Source organism: the organism of the source record quoted next, unplaced genomic scaffold (assembly GCF_019419815.1).
Source record: "Pyrus x bretschneideri cultivar Hongxiangsu unplaced genomic scaffold, Pyrus_bretschneideri_v1 Contig44, whole genome shotgun sequence".
Lineage (NCBI taxonomy): Eukaryota > Viridiplantae > Streptophyta > Magnoliopsida > Rosales > Rosaceae > Pyrus > Pyrus x bretschneideri.
In genome coordinates this window covers 3,890,715-3,911,096 of record NW_025999768.1, presented here as the reverse complement: position 1 = coordinate 3,911,096, position 20,382 = coordinate 3,890,715, and the positions used below count along the sequence as shown (strand labels likewise).

Sequence of the window (20,382 nt, the reverse complement as noted above, 5' to 3'; positions counted from 1 at the left end):
TATATTTAATTGTCTCTGTAGATTGCATTAACTTTACCAGGCCTGCAGAGATGATAAGTGAGATGAAATCTGCAGTCTCTCTCTCACAGCTCGTCGTCGTTCTCCTTTTAGTACTAGTAGTATCCTCTCAATCTCTTTCAAGCTCCGCCGTGCAACTGCCCAACTGAATAATCCTACCAGGGTTCTTGGCGGCCAGCAAATCCGGATGCAGCAGCAAGAACCAGAAGCAGCTGCAAATCATCATCATCCTTAGTGCCACATGCCAAATCATCATCATCCTCAATTTCAACTCGGATGCCTTCTCTTGTAAGGAAAAGGGGTTTATATATGTTCGTTTGGCCAATGGGCAAATGGGCAAATTTATCATTATTCTTTGCATTGCAAAGAATCAATTGGCCATTTCATGTTTCATTTCCAATAATTCCTCCTTTAATTCCTTAAAAGACGAAGAAAAGGTGATTAAATTTCCGACTCCAAAGCAGTAGCGGAGCCAAGGTGGGGGCAATGGGATTTCTTGACCCCAATAACCTTGTCGCTGACTCCATGCTTGCTTCCTCCATGTGCTAGCCATTAAGCTTATGAATGTGTGTGCAAGCTGTCAGTGCATGTGCTAGCTGAAAGTTCAAGTTCTGATTGTGTATAAATAAGGCTTATAAGGCTTTAGAAATAAAAAATCTGTATCCCATTTTCCCATGCCATCTGTTTGTTAGATATATAATTCTTTCCATTTTGCATTAAAGCTGGCGGCTTCATTCTTTGTGCATGTTTATTTGCTGATTCTTTCCTCTAATATCACAAATCCTATTGCTTTACCCACCACCGTGAATCTACCGCCAGATCGTCAGACCCGAGTTTTCGGCCTGTCCTGTCTAGGGCGTCGAATCCGCCGGCACTCCGTCGTCAGCGCGCAGGGATTTGGATTCTTTGGACTCCTCGATGGGTCCCAGCGTGGCCTCGTAGCCTTTGGCGAAGTACCTGGCGCCGATTAGTTTGCGGTTACAATTGGAGGAGTTGAAGTTGGTTCCAGATTTGTACATGCCATTCCAGGAGGTGGGTATTGTCTCGGTGGTCTGGCCGAGTCTGAGGAACTCTGGGGTCCGAGTCGTGTGGAGCTCGTACTTGAGTTCAGGAAGCACGGAGAGTACTCCAGGTTGTGAACTGTGCGACGCCGCTTGCTCTGACGTCAGCTACGACAGTATACTCCTGACCCCATCGATGTAAATTTCAGGCTCTGCCACTGCTCCAAAGTCATGCAGAATTAATAAGGATTTTATCTCTTCAAATATATATTTAATACGTACTCACAGCGCATAAGCGCAACGATATATTGACAAATTAAGAAAGTTTAAACATTTCAGGAGCCTAATACCTATTTTGTTTGGATAATTAATTTCGTTAGTCTCCCTTTTCCTATTTCCCACCACCACCATTTGCATGCACATGATACGTAACTAGCGGCAACGAGGGAGAAATCCGACACAAGACCTACGCCTCATACCAAGTCGTCTCTAAAATACAAATTATTATCTTGACCTTGTGATCAGGTGTGTAAACCCTAATTTTCTCCGGATGGAATTAGGGTATACAAATTATCATTGACAAATATGACGTCGTTTCTACATAAATTTTTCTTGTTTGTGATCCTCTTCGTTGCCACTTGTGATGATCATATGCATAGAGCTTCGGCTGACCAGGATCATGATCGGGATCGCGATCATGAACATTATATTGAAGCTGTTTGCAGGCTGTAGCATCATAGAAGGCAAGCAAATGAGGTGGTTCCGTTGCATGGACGTACGTTAATCGGAGGTGGTGGGGGTGGTTTCTTCATCCATCCGGAAAAAATGGTGCCGGGAATTTCTAATTCGTCTCACGCAAAGATGTCAGCAGCTGCTGCTGCTGCAACTTCAATTTCTCACCATGTCTGCACCGCCGTCCTACCGGCTGTGTTAATATTCATTTTTGTTCGTTCTTTCCATTGTGAGGTATGTATATGCTATTGATATCATCACACCCACATAAATTACATGAACTTTTGTTTGTATCTGTTTCTGAAGGAAGTTGGGGTTACATGGTAAAAGTAATTAGCAAGTAGTAGCTTAACTACTTACAAGCATATGTAAGGGTTCTCATTTTTTCGATGTGATATTGATACTCTCAACATACCTCCTCATGTGTGACTAATTTTTAAGCCTAGCACATACCTAGATAACACAAATAAGATGACCTAAAGCTCGTGTGGCCCAACGGTTTCACACATAGGACAACATACTATAATACTATGAATAAAGTTAAGTTTCACATAAAATCAATTGGCCACACGTGCTCCAATATAGAAACTTCATGTTCTTGATTTTGATGATCATTTACGATGTACGTACATATGAAATATTATTGTATATTTATGTTGAGGATTTGATTTTCGGATATATTGGATTGGAATTAATGGATGAAAAATTATTTCAAAAGATCCAAATTTTGGATGAGAAAAGCAAGAGGCATGTATATTTATTGAGATTCATAAAGGATTTGCAGAAAGGAAGCAAAAGATGATTTTCCAAACCTAGTTATTTTTCCCCTTAAGATACTACCTTGATAACCCGCTGCTGATGTGGAAGTCAGACTTGTGGTTAGGGGAAGGCTGAAATGACTCTAGGAGTCTTCCCGGCTCCCGAAAAGGTTGGATAACCGTGGCTTACCACCAGTTGTCCTCCTTTTTAAGAAAGAAAAAAAATCGAATCACCTTGACTTTTACTGCTAAGTGGTGGCTAGAAACATGATGAATAAGCACCCATTGACATAGAAACAGAAGCAAGCCATCAATTCCTTTGTCTTCAAGGGCTCCCCAAGAAAAACATAATAGAGGCATCACATTCTCTTCTATCCTTGTCAACGTGATTTGCTCGACCTTTAAGAAAAGGTCTCTAGCTAATTTATTCTCAAACCTCTAAAACTTTCGAAGCACGAACTTTTCTGATTAGCAAAGATGTAGATTCGAACTAAACATCTTCCAACATTAAGAGAGATTTGTACCGCTATACTATATTAAGAGCTAGTTACGTCAAAAACACAACTTGATCGATCACAGCCACCATCGAATCGCAAATCCTCCCGCCCAATTGGTGTCTAATTACATACACTTGACAATAATCTTTACTACGATTAACAAGAATCTTTACTTAAACCACCAGCCATGAAAACCCTAATTTTTTTTTCCTTCGCATTTCTCATTATCTTTACGCTTAAACAGATAGCAACAAAGTTCTATTTAAGTGTCACTCTTCCTAATCAACCACCTTTGAAAAATCAGTTACTAATATTATTAGGTTGTTAGAAAACCTAATATTTGAGAGAAGATGAGAAGAGAATTACTAATACGGTCCTTTTTTATTCTCTGTCTAGTTGTTCCTTCTGCATGTGAAACCACTTCCAACCCTAAAACCGGAGATTACACACCTCGGAAGAAGCAGCATGATCACCTTAAGCTTGAGGGTGAGCTCACAAATTCTCTCGCCAGATTGAGAAATATATCCGATCCCTACGTTCTTTTTCACTAATTTTATCAATTTTATGAGCTCTGCAGATGTATTCTATACGATGAACAAATCAAGCAGAAAAGGCCATCAAAGAATGCATGAATTTCAGCCTTTAAGGCTCTCCCAGAGAGCAAAGCCAGCCAACGGTGGTGCCTCAGACCTTTGCCGCACCCGTCCCAGCAAGGGTGCGGCAAGCTCTGTACAAGCTAAACCCCCCACTTTCTTCCTCTCCGCAGTGTTCAGGCATGTTGCTCTTGGATTGGTTGGATTGATCATCTTTGCTCTGTATTGATCGCTTGAGGTAATTTTGCAAACGTTATTTCGGACGCGATCAACGTGGAAGTTTTGCGCTGAAACTTTCGCTGTTAAACGCCTGCGTTTAAACCCGTTCCTCAAACCTGCTTCTTATGTAATCGTTAGGTAGAATATCTATTTAGTTGTCTGCTAACTGATCTGTATATGAGCATTGAGCATGGCGATGTTTAAACGAAAGCAGAAACATAATTTGTATATGCAAATGAAAGTATGATGCTAAATACAAAGAGAAAAGCATTAATACATGGTTTATACATGAACTCCATGCAATCTGACTTAATGGTGTTACCGAACAAGGTTTTCGATAAGTAGAAGTGAAATAGATACAGAACCTTTTGTAAAGAGCTCCACACACCAGCATATACAATATACTTTTCCCACAATTGATCAGAGCAACACGACACGGTCATACATATTTTATTTCCGAGCTTAACAGACTAGCTGAAAACATCTGTCTGAAATCGCTCGTCATACAACCTCCAATGGCCATACCTCTCCGAATGGAAGACTGACCGTGGAATGAAGAAGTTTGGCTTTTTAATCTCCTTCAAATTCTTCAGATTGGATGTTGTGTTCTCAATATCCCGGCTAGTCAAGTTCACACACCCAAATAAATCCAAGTACTCGAGATTTGGACATCCTACAGATATCAAAGTAAACCCTTTAGCCGATACCTTTGAGAACCGAAGTTCAAGGTGCTCCAAACTTGGCATAGATTTGCCAATTGCAGCAGCTTCTGAATTTCCATCCTGAGGGCAAGTTTTTAAGTACTCATCTGGAACAACTCCAGTGTATTCGGATGGATCTAACCAGTTCATCATATTCCGCTTCAAGATTTTCAGATTCGGGCAGTTCCTCCCAATCAACACCAGAGACTCATGAGATACTTCATGGCAATAGCTGATATCAAGTTCCCGGATCATGGGGCAGCGAACCGCTATATCAGCCATGGACGAATCAGTCACATTCGGGCAGCTCTTGATCGAAAGAACCTCGAGGTTCGGGGACCTAAAACATTACATTACAATCACTACAATGTCTTACTTCCTCATTCAAACGGAAGGAAAAATGATGCTTCAAAATGCCATATATGGCAAAAAACACTTCCAATTGTAGATCCGAAAACATTATTAACCAGTTTAAGGTAGTATTAGTGCCATCACAATCTAAACCTCAAAGATCAAATTTTGACGAACCAAAAACTCAAATCTAAACCTTTAGCTCAGCATACAGAAATCAAGATCAAAACTTTATGCCGAAAACATCGAATCAACGATAACCCACTTTTTGTCACTCAAAATTACGCATAACCCGATTCTCCTAATTCAAAACAGATAAACAAATCGTATTCAGTTATACCTCTGAGCGACGTGCGAGAGAGACTGGTTGGAGCAGTGCCTGGTGCGAATCTGTTTCAACGAGCCCGCGCTCCAGTCGACGACAGATCGGAGCATGGAATCGATCCGCCGCTCGAACTCCGGAGTCCACCACCGCGCGGATTCGAACGGCCGCTCGAGTTCGAACAGCGGCTCGAGGTCGAAGGCTGAGTTGAGGCAGGGATCCTTGCACACCTGCAGCCACGGCTTGCAGACCAGCATCGGCCCACTCCATCGGTGCTCCAGGGTGAGCCGACCCAGGATGTTGATCAGGCACTCATGGGTCAACTCGGCCCAGTCCGAGCCGAACTCTGTCACAGTTTCTCCGGTGTCGGTTGTGTCCATTTTCAGTTGTTGCGCAAAACGAGAGACTTCGGTTTCTTTCGGTTGAGGCTTCGTATGGGAAAGTTATGATATGTGGGCAGATCGGTCATTTTACGTGCAAGGTTGTTCCAAAACTTGCCACGTGTCCGTTCTTGTGTCACTACTCATCTGCCTATCCAATAGCGGCTTATCTGAACCGTTAGTAGTTGTCGGTGCATGATGATGTTATGCATCATGATGATTCATCATGTAAGTAGACAAATTTTAACTCAAGTTTGAGCAAGATGCACGAAATCTCTTTACGTGATATTTTTTTGAGCAAAACAATATAATTTACATTAAGAGGGGAGGAAGGTGGAAGAATTTAGTTAAGTTACACAATAGATAACTTAATTTGATATTGAATTCGTCATCTTCAAGATTTGAACTTAAAATTTTTCACTTACAAGTAAAAAGATATACTACAAAACCGTAGTACTGAATGACTTAAGTACTATAAATGCACAGAAATATACCACCAAAATACCTAATAAGGTTATTATTCGAGCCGAAAATAATGCACAGGAATATACCACCAAAATACCTAATAAGGTTATTATTCGAGCCGAAAATAACCAAAATTACTAGAGAAGGAATGAAAGGCTTGTTAAGATGAAGTCTATGTTGCAATGCAATATTCCTTGGGGAACTTTAACGAAAAATTTCTGGTATTGTTCATTTTAACGAAAAATCATATTTTTACATTAAAAAATCAATTATGGTACTATTAACTTTACCTTTTACTTTGTCATTTTCATTAAAACTTAAAGTTTTCAAACCCTTTTCATTAGTTTTTTCATATTCCTTTCCAGCTCCCCGCCTCCCACCAAGAGGAGGAACAGTTGATGCAGTTTCATCTCATGCCTCCTTAAACTAAAAGAAGGCCTTGTTGGCTCTAGCTGAGGAGAGAAACTTAACTACGGCTCACCTCCGGGAAGAAATCAAAGGGGAGGTGGGTGGTGGTTGTGGGACAAAATACTCGCTTTGTGTGAGTGTGGAGGCAAACGCCCAAGTAATCATATGCCGTACTTAAGTTTTTCTCCTAGCTTGGAAAAACAAGGAGGGAAATGTTCATTGGGTTGTATCGAAAATATAAACACATACTCGAAGTATCAAACCCTTCTCGAAATTCAAATATACTCCGGTGTAGTGTATACAACGAAATATCTATCTAGTAGATCTTGGTTAATAAATCATCGATCAAGGAAGTATAGCGTACTCCGGAGCATAGTAGAAAATTCTGTTTCTACCACAATTTACAACATGATGAGTTCTCCCACGGCAATTCTACATCACTGCAAAACTCTACTCAGTTATTTCCATTTACATCACTGCATCAAGCAAGCAATTGAGTATAAAATTGGGTACACGCGAACATGCAACGTCCCTTAATTTCCCGATGCCGAACAAAAACAATCAATCAGTCTAACACATGCAGTATACAATTCAGATCTCGACCATCGAGAAATCATTCAATTTAATTAAAACATAAAATATCAACATAACAAGCAACAAAAGATCCAAGATCCCATTTTGTTCTGAACCCAACAAATTTTTTTTTCAAAAAAATGAAGAACCACGTTAATCCGAGGAGGAGGCGTAGAGGGGGCGGCGGTACTCATCGAAGTAGTCGTCGCGATTGATGAAGACGATGGCGTAGAGGGCGTAGATGATTCCCGGAATGTACCCCAGCAGCGTCAGCAGCAAGCATATGCAGAACTCCACCTGCACAAGTAATTGCCAATCCAATTCCAAAATTCAATTTTTCACCATTAATAAGATCAAATCTGCCACTAGAAGAAGACGACGGAGGAGAAAGGAAGGGGTCTTACGGTGCAGCAGCCGTGCCGGAGACAAACGCCCAGCGGAGGAAGCAAAATTGCGATCAGAATCTCGCAAAAGATCTCGCAGCGACTCGGCATTTTTGTTTCTCAGATATTTTCTAGAGAGAGAGAGTGCTTTTGTCTTAATGAAGAAGCAAACAAAGATAAGATGGTTGATGAATCGTGACGGTGACGTCCAGTGTATTGGGCTTTTTTTTGGGGCCAGAGCCAGCCATATATAAATAGATAAAGCCCAACTTCACAGTTTTGGGCTTGTCCATGTAATGGGCCGAAATACAGAGCCAACCCAATCAATGAACAGTAACAGAAGTAAAGGAGCACAAACTCCCGCTGGTGCTCAGCCCCACGAAACCTACACCTCTCCACCTGCTTTTCGCATGTCCTTCTCCTCCCCTCCTCCTCCGTGGGCCCCGCCATCCCCGTCCAGCATTTCGTCACTATTTCGCCATTCTCTCAGGTACCCGAGAATCCAGTGAGAGAGTATATTTTGCTGTTTTAACTGCAAGTACTTTCCCAATTCAAACTTCAAAGCGCAACGTTCTATTGATTCCATGGAGTTCAAATTCCGATCGGTGGACGAGAGGCCGCCGCCGCCGTCGCCTTCTTCCGCCGTCAGCTACTTCTCCTCCGAGCAAGCCGCATTCCGAGGTCTATCTCTACCTTCTTACTCTTCTCGCAATTTTCTCTTTTCTCGCGTTTGGCTGCCGAGAAAACCAAAAGAAAGTAAATTTAGTTCGAATTTCAGTTCTTTTCTTCATAGAAATTCAATTCAGTTAATTTTCTCGCTCTATAATCTTCTCTATACAGGCCAAACAGCTGCTCTTATTACTTCGACTCTGTCGACGATTTCAACACAACCGAATTTTGCGCCACCACGAACGCCGCCGCCGTCGATTTTCTGGAATCCGGCTATGAGATTGAACCTGGACCCGGCCCAGAACCCGAGGTCCGTCTATGACGAGATGATCGAGCGCCAGCTGGAGAAGGAGATGATCAGGGAGGAGATTATCGCGTCCGAGATTGCGCGACGGCGGGCTCTGGAAGTGGAGGTGAGGAGAGAGCTCATGCTCGAGCGGGAAATCGCCATGCGAAGACCCGCTGGCGAAGGGCTCGGTTTTGATGAGGACCGGTTCGGCGACATGCGGTTCGACCACAGAGTCCGCCACCCCTTCGATGATGACCGGTTCGGATTCTTGGCTTCTCATGCGCCCGCCACATTCGATAGTTTCACGTGGCGGCAGCAACCGGAACCTCTGACCAATGGCTTCAAGTCGCATCCGGCTCCTCCTCCTGCTTTAGACCTCAATAACAAGGACAAGTTGATCATACTGGTCAGTCGCATTCTACATTCTAAAATTTGATTGCTTTTTAACTTAATTATGCTCTGTTTATGGTTTACTGCACTTGTGGTGGGAATGCTCTGTTTTGTGCTAGAGTGGGAGATTTTTCGGGCTTTAGGATGATTTTCTGGTGACAAAGGCATCGCTTGGTGTCACGGATTGAATTGGATAACTCATTGGATTCTATGTACGAGGAAGTAAGAAATTGATGTCAGCCTTCAAAACATTACATCCATTTCTTTCATTAGCATACATTTAGTCTAGCGAGTTATTGAATCCAATCATAGACACCAAACGAGGCCTAAGAGTCGTGGTTAGACCATGAGAACCAAGGTAAAAGATGAGGTTGGTGGTCAATTGCAAACCAAGAGACACCCTTTTTTTTGGATTGTCTAGATTTCCGGCTCCTTCAACCTGAGAAATCTTGGCTTCTGGGGCCATGTTTTACAATTACATTGCGGAGTATGTTACTAGTAGCGTCTGCATTGCCTAGGTGGCTGTGCCCATAACCAATGTTACATTGCTAATATTGACTTAAAAGGTTTATATCAATTCGCTCCCTTTGCATGTGGTGGTCCTTTTGCTTGTTGATCAGCACTTTAAAAGTCAGTCCCAACGGGGCATCATTGTCATTCATTATGTGGATAATTTTTCCTCGATCAGTGAATAAGATGGTTTACTATGACATTTTGTTATAGTGACATCAGTTTGATCAACGTATGGAATTATCTAACATTAATGGCTGTGGTGATCATTGGAAGTTGATTTTTCATTTGTGGGTTCACTTGGAGAAGGCTACCCATGCATATGCGGCAGTCCCTTGTGTTAGGTAAATTGTCCTTATACATAATTGTATCTAGATGCCACACTCACCAAAGTACTTAGGACAGACAGATTCCTCTGCAATTATTTCAGCATCTTGAATATTTATTTTGAATCAAGGTTATAATGGTAAGACAAGCATTGATATTAAAATCATTTATTGGCTGAGTTGTGCAACAACATTCAAAATTGAAGGTTGACATCTTGCAGATTTCTTAGACAACGCATTCTTGTCACTGGTTGTTTCTACTTAAGATTACCGAAAAGTTGTCTATTGTTGTTCATTTGGGTTGAAAACTACTGTTTGTTAGTGTACTCCGTATAAGTATCTTTGTTGCAGGTGAAACCTGACCCAAATCTCTCCGGAGTCAAGCGGAAAACACCACCAACAGTGAGTGCAAGTGAGCTACCCCCATTTGGGTTGAAAAAGAAACCCAAGGAGGAATGGAGCTGCGCCCTGTGCCATGTTAGTGCAACAAGTGAGAAAGGCTTGATTCATCACATTAACGGTAAGAAGCACCAAGCCAAGGAAGCAAGACTGAGAGCTCAGAAACCGAGCTCCAGCAATGCACAATCGTCAAAGAAAGCTGCAAACTTTTCTGAGCCTAAGAAGATCCACGGTATCAGAAGCACAGAATTGAGGGCCAAACAAGTTAGAAAATCGCTTGACCATGATGAAACCAGTGACGTTTCCAACCAGAAAATGCAGGAGCAAGGCACTTCAAAAAAGGAAAAAGAGGAGCCGCCAATGCTGAAAGACCAGTGTGGAGAGGTTCTCAAGAACAAGGACGAGGTTAAAATGGTGGGAGGAGTGGAGAGAAAAGAAGATGTAAAGAAACAGAAGACATTTAAGTTTTGGTGTGAAAGTTGTAAAATTGGTGCCTATAATCCAAAGGTGTGGTCGTCTCATATAAGTGGGAAGAAGCACATTGCTAGGAGTCAGGAACTTACACAATATAATGTTCCGATTGCAAGTTTCATGGCATCATCGGAGGCTAGCAAGGACGCAGAAGATACTGATACGGCCAAAGAAGCTCAGGAGAAGATTCCAACAACCACTGCCATTGCATCATCAGAGGCTAGTATCGAAGCAGAAGATTCTGATGCGGCCAAAGAAGCGCACCAGAAGATTCCAACACCCACTGCCATACCATCAGTAGAGGCTAGTACGGATGCAGAAGATGTAGACGCGGCCAAAGAAGCACAGGAGAAGTTCAATGGCGTCATGATCGAGCTAATGAGAATTCATAACACTGCTGTGGCAAAAGAAGCAAAGCACAGTGCGGAAATTGTTGTTGCAGACACAGATAAATGAGCTGCATACCCAATGATGAATAAGTTGCAGCAGAGACAGGGCGCGATTTGTCTGTTGATGTCCTGCTTTTTATTTCAAGTTTCGGGTTGTTTATTTTCTGTACACCATTTTTCTCTTTATGCACGTTTTTTTTTTTATTCTCTCGCTTTTGAATTGAATAAATCATTAGAAGTGTACCGAAAAAGTAGAACAGGGTTCGGAAATTACTTTTAAATTTTAGGTGTGTAAACACCATGACAATCGTCTTCACCGCGTAAAACCCAAAGGAGGAAAAGAAGACATGAGAGTTGGACCTACTTACTATAAGTGGAACATTTTTTTAGGCAGAGTATATCACAAGGAGAAATATAATCCAACAAACAAAACAAGACAGAAAATCGAAATCCAGGGGAATCACGATCTGTTTGTTTTTACTCTGTATATGCAGATCTGGGCGTAGCCTCGTTGGCCAAAAAAGTACTCTCTCTCACGTAAATTTAAATCTCAATGCTCGTTATTTAGATTAGAATATCGCTCAAATAAATAAACACACACTTGCAGCCTCAAAATCCGACTTCACTCAACTCAACGGAGGATCGTACCAGTTAATCATTTCTAATATTGCACAAACACAAAATTTTGGTTATAAGAGTAAACACTCGTAACCGCATGAGCTATAATTCCCTTGCCACTAATTAAGCGTTACGCTATTAGTTAAAGATGTTGATACAGTGGCGCACCAGGCGTGAGTAAGTCTTAGAAAAGTAGGTGAAAAAGGGGCTTATAAAGCATCCATTGACAACGCACTCCACAAGTCCCATTAGCACTTCCCAAAAGCTAACTTAAAAGTTAAACACGCATGTCCATAGCATTGCTTGAAGGTGAAGCATTAGGAAAAGCATTAACATTTCACCATCACCTTCCCAAACACCTAACTCTCGTGATGGTCCCAAAGTTTTCCCCTCTTCTTTACAAATTTATCGTAGCCGGCCGCTTACGATTTAGAACCAGACGAAAGCAACGGAACAAAATTTGGGTTACCTGTACTTTCGCACCAAACATCGATCATCGATGATTTCAACTAAGCAATAAAATCGAATTCTGTCTGCATCCTAAGCAAACTTTCGCAACATTCATGAACACAAACGAAATCTGAATAATCCTAAACCATTGATTCCATCATTTCAACTGTATACACTCGATATGTAAGACTATAACAACTTTACAAAGAAGAAAATCAAAGAAGCACAGTAACTAAACCGTAATTTTCAACCCCAACAAGATATACGATCTTCATCAGTAAATTCTTTAAGAAAGAAAATAAAATCAGACCCGTAAAGCCACCTGATCTTGCCAAGTAATCTTCCTCTTCCCGGATCGGTTTGCCCCACTCCCGATAGTCCTGCAAGCCAGCAGCTTCATGTCATTGTGCTGCTCGTCATTTCCCCCTCTGAGTAAAGTTTTGTTAGGCTCCTCCATCCTCATTGGCTCATAATTCGCTTGAAATTCCTCCTCCTCCTCCCTCTGTTGCAAAATAAAACCAAGGAACATCAAACCTCACAGAACAGAAGTAGCACCGAGACTCAAAAGCACATTACTTGGAACATTTACTATTTGATTACCGAAATCTGGTTCAAGTCAAAAACTGGAGTGCTCTTCCGCTTTGCCGTGTCCTTCCCGCTCTGAACCCTTTCCTTCTGATTTAAGTCAAAGTTTGGAGTGGGGGTTCGCAAAGTAGCTTCCTTTCCGCCAAGAGCCCTTGCGTTAAGGTTTAAGTCAAATTTTGGAGGAGGTTTCCACACGATGTCTTCCATTCCATGTTTAACCTTTTCCTTTTTGTTCAAGTCCAATGAAGGAAGGGGGTATCGCGATGCGGATTCCTTCTTACTGGAGCTCTTTCCCTTCAGATAGGTCACGCGTTGGGTATCTGGATTGTGTGTTTTCACAACATCTTGCTTTGGTCGAGGGTTTGTCGACTGATTCCCCATTAAGTATTTGTATCTTCTCCTCAAAAACCTGCAAAGTCGAAAGATAAACAATTACCAAGTCGTCATCTTTCGTCTTTCATTGTACATATACGCTATCTCACAAGTGCACATGGTATGGACCAGATGTCATACCTTACTTCGGCTACGAGCGTAGACTTTTTCTGTTTCATCATCTGCAATTTCTTCTTCATAGCATCTGCATCCTGCAATAAAAATGATTCCTCAATTAGTTTAGTCAAGCTCTAATATGAATCAGCATAAAAATTAGTATTTAAACACATTTACAAGCTTCCAATTCCTTTTTTTCTGGCAGCCACAACTCAAAAGAAGCAACAAATTTCCAAACAAAAATTAACATAAATATACCTACAAATTTCAAATTCCTGCTTTTCCTAATTTTTCTATGGCAATCTCTAAAACACAAGGAGATCACAAACCTACTGGGAAAAAATTTAAAAAAAAAATCCTGAAAATTAGCTGAGCAATCTCTCTCTCTCTCTCTAAATCCCAACGAAATCGAGACCCAAAATTCAATCTTTTTGTTCTTCTTTCATGCTCAAATCAATCCGGCATACATACAAAACAACCCTAAAAAGTCCAAAGCTAGAAAACCCAAGAGAAACGAACACCGTACACCAGATCTAATGAAACCCCCAAAAGAAAGTTGAAATCTTTTAAATACCCAGAAAAGATTTATACCTTCTGCAGCTCCTCATAGTCTTGCATGAGACTCTGGTGCTTGAACCTGGTCCTCTGGTCCTCCACAGGATCAGAAACAACCCCTTTCATCTTCTTCATCAGATCACGGGGAGAAAGTAAAACAACACAGAACCCAAAAACCAAAAATTACAGGGAGGAGAGAGAGAAAGACGGGCAGGAGGAGATGGGTATGAAAAAGGAAGAAAGAGTTGGGGAGGAAATAATAAAAGTGGGTAGGGAGAGAGAAAGAAACAACAAGGACAAGGAAGAAAATAAAAGGAGAGAGAAAGAGAGGGGTGGGAAGGGAGGAGAAGTTTCTTGCTTTCCTGTTTTCTCTGTGAAAACTCTGACCAAGACAACAAAAACCCCAAAAGAGCCCACATAACTCGGTGAAAAATAATGTTGTTTTGAAAGACAGTGATGAAGATGGGGAGATTTTTTGGGGGGTTGCAGAAGGGCATTTCTGACAACATGCTTGTGGATGAGAGAGAGGCTAGAGAGAGAAAGAGAGAGTTGTGTGAGGTGAGGTGGGTTTGGTTGGAGGACATTAGAAGACATCTATCTCCTCTTTCTTTTCCTTCTTTCCCCTTCTTTCCTATTTTGTTTTTCTTCTACATAAATTTTGGTCCAGCTGGGCCATTGAAGAGAGAGAATTTCTAGAGAGAGAAAGACAGAGGGGAAGAGTTGGGTGTGGTGTGGTGTGGACTCTTCTTTGTTTTTGATGGGGGAAGGGGCGTGCGTGTAACTTCAATGTTCCTTCTTTGAAGGTGCGTTTTTCTCTGTGATGGATGAGAGAGAAAGAAGAAAAGACTGAATCTTTAGAAAGAGAAAGAGAGAAAGATTGGTGCTTTTAGAGAGAGAAAGAGGTGGGCATTGAAGATTGGGGCTTGATGATGATGAAAATTTTTAAAAAGGGCAGAAAGAAGGGATAAATGAGAGATAGAAGTTGCTGCTGTTTTCTGATGGGCTGTTTGCAGTTGTTGGTATTGGGGCAGTAGTGGCACCTTATTTTTAGGCTTTGGAAGATAGGGGTCAATCGCTGCCCTATTTACCAAAACACCCCTCTGGTTTTTCTTTGATTCCAAGAATGCTTTGCTTCTCTCTCTACCGACCTCTCTCTCCTCCTTTTTCCTGTTTTCACCCCAACAGAAACTTGCAGACAAAAGAAGAACAAGTCCCTGATTTGGCTTGATGCCAGCAACTAAATTTCCAAAAAATCAACTCATCAATGGCTTTATACTATTGGAGGGGATTATCCAATGGCACACAACTCTCACATAGAAGGGTAAATTGGTAATTTTAAGGTCATTCATAAATGGAAAAGATGCCATCCACACCAGCTCGCCTACTTGCCCTAGCCAGTAGCCACTACAATTTGATGATGGAATGCTTCATAGCTCCAGTGATGGAACCAAAGAAATTGAAAGAAGGATCCAATACCAGTCTCACTCCCTATTTACCATTTTGTCCCTCAAAAAAGTTGATGCGCATTTCATGGAAGGTGAGACTATTTGGTAAATTTCAAATCCCATCTAATGTATTTGGAGAGAAAGACTTCATGCAACGTAGATGATATTGTGTCGTTTTTCTAAGTCCAAAGGTATAATGTATTTAGGTTACTGTCATGATAAAATCCTTGATTTAGGTAAGTTTTTTTCTTGAATGAGACAAGGCATTTATGCGAGTTTTATTCTCAAAATTAGAATGTATTAATTTGAGTTCTATAATACTATTTTAGTGGTGCGAGTTTGATTTCAATTTATACGAATTAAACTCAAAGTTTCCCGAGTCATTCCAAAATCTCTAACAAATTTTTCTTTACTACTATTAATTAATTAATTAATTAATTGCAAAACAGAGGAGAGCAAAGCAGGTGGAAACCACTGGGGTGCACGTAAATATTGTGGTAGAGTGCTGCTGGTTTCCTTTCTTTTTCATGTGCTGGCAGCCTGGCATCTGCCATGGCATTACACATTGACTCTCTCTCTCTCTCTCTCTCTCTCTCTCTCTCTATCAATAGTATAATCTGAGGGTGTTTTGAGTAATTTGCAGCTGGGTATTTTAATGGCAACGACTGAAATATGTAAGAATCCATGAAAACGTGAAAACAGGGCAGAACTAGAATTAAGAATGGTAGTTTAACTTTAGGATTGGCAAAAGGTCAAGTCAATTGTCTCAGTGTTTGTGTTTGCTTCTTCTACTTATTGTTTAATTAGTATATTCTTTATGGCAAACAAGCCATATGAATATGAAATCGCTTCCTTATCATGTATAAAATTGATAACAATATCCGATCACATCATATGTAGGACATACAAAGATACAAAATCTCTTGTGCCATTTGATTCTATATTAATTTGTCCATGCGAAAATTATTCTAGTTAAATAGACTTGAGAAAGTTGTTCGGAGAAATTTGGCGAAAACGTTCAAGAAAGGTTTACCATTACATGGCCAGTGGCTAATGACTTTTAAATAGGGTTTTGGATTTGAACAAGTCAGTCAAGCCATCGGCCCCCTCAGAGTCTCCACCCGCTGAGAATTGACATCTCCATTCTGTTCAATACACGCTCTTTTGCACGATGAATTCAATTTATAATTATCACCCTGATGACTCATTGTCTTACAATTTTGTGTGCAGTTTGAAACACCAGTAAACCACCGGCAAAGACCAAGTATCCTTTCTCTCCCTCTCCCTCTGGATTTTTTTAGTATGCACTAGTGTACGTATTTATGGTTGTTGAATCCTTTGACTTTTGGATTCTTGGCTTTACATTTAACGCTCGATTCATCTGTAACATGTCGAACAAATAAAGGTGATGATGCATCGTCAAGGGTTAGTCTTTTAGTCTTTCCCTTTTATGTACAAATTTAGTAATTTGATAGGATCAAGTTAGCCAACTTTTGAGTTGAAAGAACACAGTGCTCCCAACTTTTCTCAACCCCTGGCATGCATACATGGAGGGTTGAGCATTTGGAAATAAACGAGGTGCGAATATGTGCGCAAAGCCTTATGGATTGCCGCATTTCGTTGATACAATTGACAAGCTCAGATAAATTTTGTAATGTAGAAGCAGAATTTGATGGTTACTATGAAGGGAACCAGCAACCTGCGCGAACGGAGATCACTGAGGCTGCAACTTACTGGCCTTGTTCAGTCAGATGATACGAAAACCATCTTTCGAATGTGCTTGTTATCTGTGACAGATCAAAATTCAAAACCAATGGAAACTTTGGCAGTATGTCATTTGTTCGGTTTTATTCTAGTGATCCACCGAAAGTGTTATATATATAGCTGGTCGATGAAGATTATACTATATGTTATTATGTTTAATCTGTCATCTTAATGCAGAAAAATGCAAACAGCTCGAAACCGTGCAAATGCATTCTTCAAGTAATGTAACTAGAAACTGATGTCCATTTGTTGCTGTTCAAAAAATACAATTACATGCTAATTTTAATGAATGAGTACTAATCTAGCTGTGCCCTAACGATCTGTTTGTGTTGGAATTTGGCGAATATATATGTATTCGAATTTCCGAGTAGCATGTCAGTTAGGTTTTGGCAATGATCTGTGATGTATGTGTGTGTGTGTATTTTTTTTAGGGTTAGAGGGATGACACTCTGGTTCATAAAGCAGGGTAGAAAAAATGAAATTTTAAATACTAAACTTTAAGCAATTAATATATCTCACGTAACGGATATCTTACTATATAAACAGTGGAGCGGGATACCAACTATGAAGCAGCTCATCTTTGGTTTCCTTTAGGTACCGTTTGGTACGCAGACGGGACAGGACAGGACGGGACGGAACGAAGGTTTCGTGTTATGTTTAGTACGCGCAGGATAAAACAGGACAGTTGTTCCATTCTGCGTTTGGTACGCACTGGACGGAACGAAACCAAAAGATTAAATGACTAACTTACCCATGTATCATCATATGCCTTACAATAAGCACTAGAAAACCCCAATTAATTAAAAACCATAAAACTTTCAACAAGCTATCAATCCCAGATTGTCTTGGATGTAATCTGCACAGAGGTTGAAGGCAGGACCAGTAATTTTGTGGGCAATTTCAGGATTGAACACAATCTGACTTCGATGATCAGTCTAGTCGAAGATAATGAAATTCTTCGGGTAGATGCTAGAGGTTTGAAATTCAACACCATGGAAAGGTTTGAAGTTTACTTCTTCAATTCCAAATCAATAGTAAATGCCCTCACTCTTCCACAGGAAAAACTAAATGGAAACAAAATCCCAAAGTTAATCAAACATTATCCAACACTTCGCACAATAAACACACAAAGAAAACCCAATTAGTCTAAGGAATCAAAATTTCAAAAAAAAAAAAAAAGAAGACTATTTCATTAGTCTAACAAAGCAAAAGCTCATTAGTCATTACTAAACTGGAACCTGATCAAATCACAACACAAAAATCAAATTAAAATGATTTATTAATTTGAGCTATTTCCTAACAACATAAACAGAAGCTAATTACACAGAAACACTCAGAAAACAAACAATCAACATAATTAAAAATTACTTGAACAATTAATCCCAATTCAAAACCCTAGATTATGAATCCAAACCAAACTAGATCATTCATTATATTGTATCATCCAATGAAATCAACAGGAACTACCTCAAAAGCAAACAAATCAACCTTCAAGCCCCTTAAAAACCAAAACCCAGAAAAAGTTACAGCAGAAAAATGTAAAGATCAAAACTTTGAGAGCAAAACCTAGGTTTTAAGGAGAAGATGGCTGATTAGAACCAGATTATCGATTGCAGAGGATCAGATAATATTGTGAAAAAAAAATGAGATTGGAATTGGATGCAGAGATCGAACCTGGAGATGCAGAGCTTTGAGTTCCACTCCGTGGGAAAGAGAAAAGAGAGGCTACAGGAGAGGATGAGGAGGAAGGTTGCGAGATACCTGGGAGATACATGCAGCAGAGAAGAGGGAAAGAAGATGATAGGGTTTTGTTATGTGATTTGTATGGTGTAAATATTGAAAAAATAAGGGGCATTTTTGTCTTAAAATGTTAAAATTTTGTGTTCTATGGGCGTGGAATGAGTCGTTCCAAGGGGAGAGGCGGAACGAAAAATCAGCCAAATTTCGTTCCGTGGGACAGCGCGTTCCACGGTTTTTGGGCACACCAAACATGGGACGGAAGGCCTCGTCCCACTGCGTTTCGTCCCGTCCCACATACCAAACAGTACCTTAATTGTGCTAGCTCATGTTCCATTGTTATAGTATGTAAAGATATACACACTAGCAAATCTTATGGATTTTGAGAGGTGGAGCTATATATATATATATATATATATAGAGAGAGAGAGAGAGAGAGAGAGAGAGAGAGAGAGAGAGAGAGATTCCTATTTTTCAAAAAAATGAGAACATCTTCTTAATCGTTAGATTTGACTTTAATGAAATTCTGTATCCTGTAATTTAATCGCAACCACAGAATTTCATTAAAATCAAATCTAATGGTCAAGAGGGTGTTCCCATTTTTTTTTGAAAAATGGGAATCTCTTCTCTTAAAAAGCCTATATATATATTTGTGTATATATGCTGCAGTTTTTGAGCAGGAAGTGTAGGGAAATTTTGACTTTAGGAGCTTAGTTACGTAATTAAGATTATGAAGGACAGCTAACCAAACTTCCAAACTCCTTTCTCTGATAAGGTGGATGTAGACCACTCAGTATTACGGTCTGGTTGTAATCATCGTCACTTAGAAGTGAAAAGTCTTATATTCGAATCTCGTAGATGACATATTCGACACCAAATTAGCCTGTTTATTATTTAATTTTGCCGAACTTCCCATTTTCTTTATATAAAAATATCAATGTATTAAAAAAAACAATAAGGTGGATGTAGTAACGTTATACTTGGTGCAAGTTTGGTTAGAAATGAAAATAAATAAATAATTCGATTTGAAATTAGATGATTTAGGACTGTGAAATTAAGAATATTAAATCTTATATCTCTAGTGGGCATGCTTTCTAGTGGATCCGAAAAACGGGAACCTCCATATATGGGTCGATATGCAACACTGTGCATATTTGGGTCCAAATGTACGTGGGCTACACATGTAGTGAATTTGCCATCATGCCATTCACATGGAAGGAAATTTCACGTGCGAGGCGACCTGATCAGGTATTTTATTCAATAATTTATATAGTGTTATTTATTTTTTCATCTAAATTATGTAATTGAAACATTAAAAATACAGATTCACTAATACTCGATAACGTGTAGATGTATTTATTAATTAATATTAGATAGTTAGGCATGACTCAAGATTATCTCAGTGCTCGTACTCTACTCATATTTTAAGGATTGAGATTCATTTTGAATTTCTAAGTTCAGAGCCTACGAACAAAGAGGTTGAATTTCTGTATTTAGAGCTTACGAACAAAGAGGTCCAAACCGTTTAAGAAAAAGAGAAGAGAATCCGATCGTTCAAGTTTTTGGATATGTAAAGTACGCCGATAGGAAAGGCTAATAAAGATTATATGTTTGAAAATGAGTGGTTCAAATATCTCAATCTAAAAGCTCCGGACACAAGAATAAAAAATAGATTTCAATCATGTTTCAAGGCAACAGAGCACCAAATGACAAGTGTGGATGCAGTTCCCACGCTATGTTGATACGTAGGAGGATCGCACATTTAATGGACGCTGTGCTAAACCCATGTAGTGCCCTCACTTGACTCATTTTCAACCACAATATGGCCATACCATGCACCATAAAAAATAAAAAGAAGAACTAATAAAAGAGTTTAAAATTTTTGAAGTTTTAAC

The 20,382-nt window shown here is 40.1% G+C and overlaps 4 protein-coding genes across 4 annotated transcripts; 1 reads left to right on the top strand and 3 right to left on the bottom strand.

Annotated features, from left to right (window-relative positions):
• Nucleotides 1–4,025: 4,025 nt before the first annotated feature.
• Nucleotides 4,026–5,610, bottom strand: LOC103955996 (F-box protein SKIP1). The gene is made up of 2 exons (XM_048567354.1): nt 5,211–5,610; nt 4,026–4,859 (listed from the first exon to the last, which is right to left on the bottom strand). Exons 1-2 carry the CDS (start codon nt 5,570–5,572, stop codon nt 4,289–4,291), a joined length of 933 nt encoding a protein of 310 aa, XP_048423311.1. The 5' UTR covers nt 5,573–5,610; the 3' UTR covers nt 4,026–4,288.
• Nucleotides 5,611–6,938: 1,328 nt separating this feature from the next.
• LOC103955997 (UPF0057 membrane protein At4g30660-like) lies at nt 6,939–7,575 on the bottom strand. The gene is made up of 2 exons (XM_009367922.3): nt 7,423–7,575; nt 6,939–7,315 (listed from the first exon to the last, which is right to left on the bottom strand). The coding sequence occupies exons 1-2, from the start codon at nt 7,510–7,512 to the stop codon at nt 7,172–7,174; spliced, it is 234 nt and encodes a 77-aa protein (XP_009366197.1). The 5' UTR covers nt 7,513–7,575; the 3' UTR covers nt 6,939–7,171.
• A 189-nt stretch (nt 7,576–7,764) lies between these two features.
• On the top strand, nt 7,765–11,047 carry LOC103955998. The gene is made up of 3 exons (XM_009367923.3): nt 7,765–8,082; nt 8,242–8,765; nt 9,937–11,047. The coding sequence occupies exons 1-3, from the start codon at nt 7,986–7,988 to the stop codon at nt 10,909–10,911; spliced, it is 1,596 nt and encodes a 531-aa protein (XP_009366198.2). The 5' UTR covers nt 7,765–7,985; the 3' UTR covers nt 10,912–11,047.
• A 994-nt stretch (nt 11,048–12,041) lies between these two features.
• LOC103955992 lies at nt 12,042–13,907 on the bottom strand. Its single transcript, XM_009367916.3, has 4 exons — nt 13,578–13,907; nt 13,011–13,081; nt 12,513–12,906; nt 12,042–12,414 (listed from the first exon to the last, which is right to left on the bottom strand). Exons 1-4 carry the CDS (start codon nt 13,674–13,676, stop codon nt 12,217–12,219), a joined length of 762 nt encoding a protein of 253 aa, XP_009366191.1. The 5' UTR covers nt 13,677–13,907; the 3' UTR covers nt 12,042–12,216.
• Nucleotides 13,908–20,382: the final 6,475 nt, after the last annotated feature.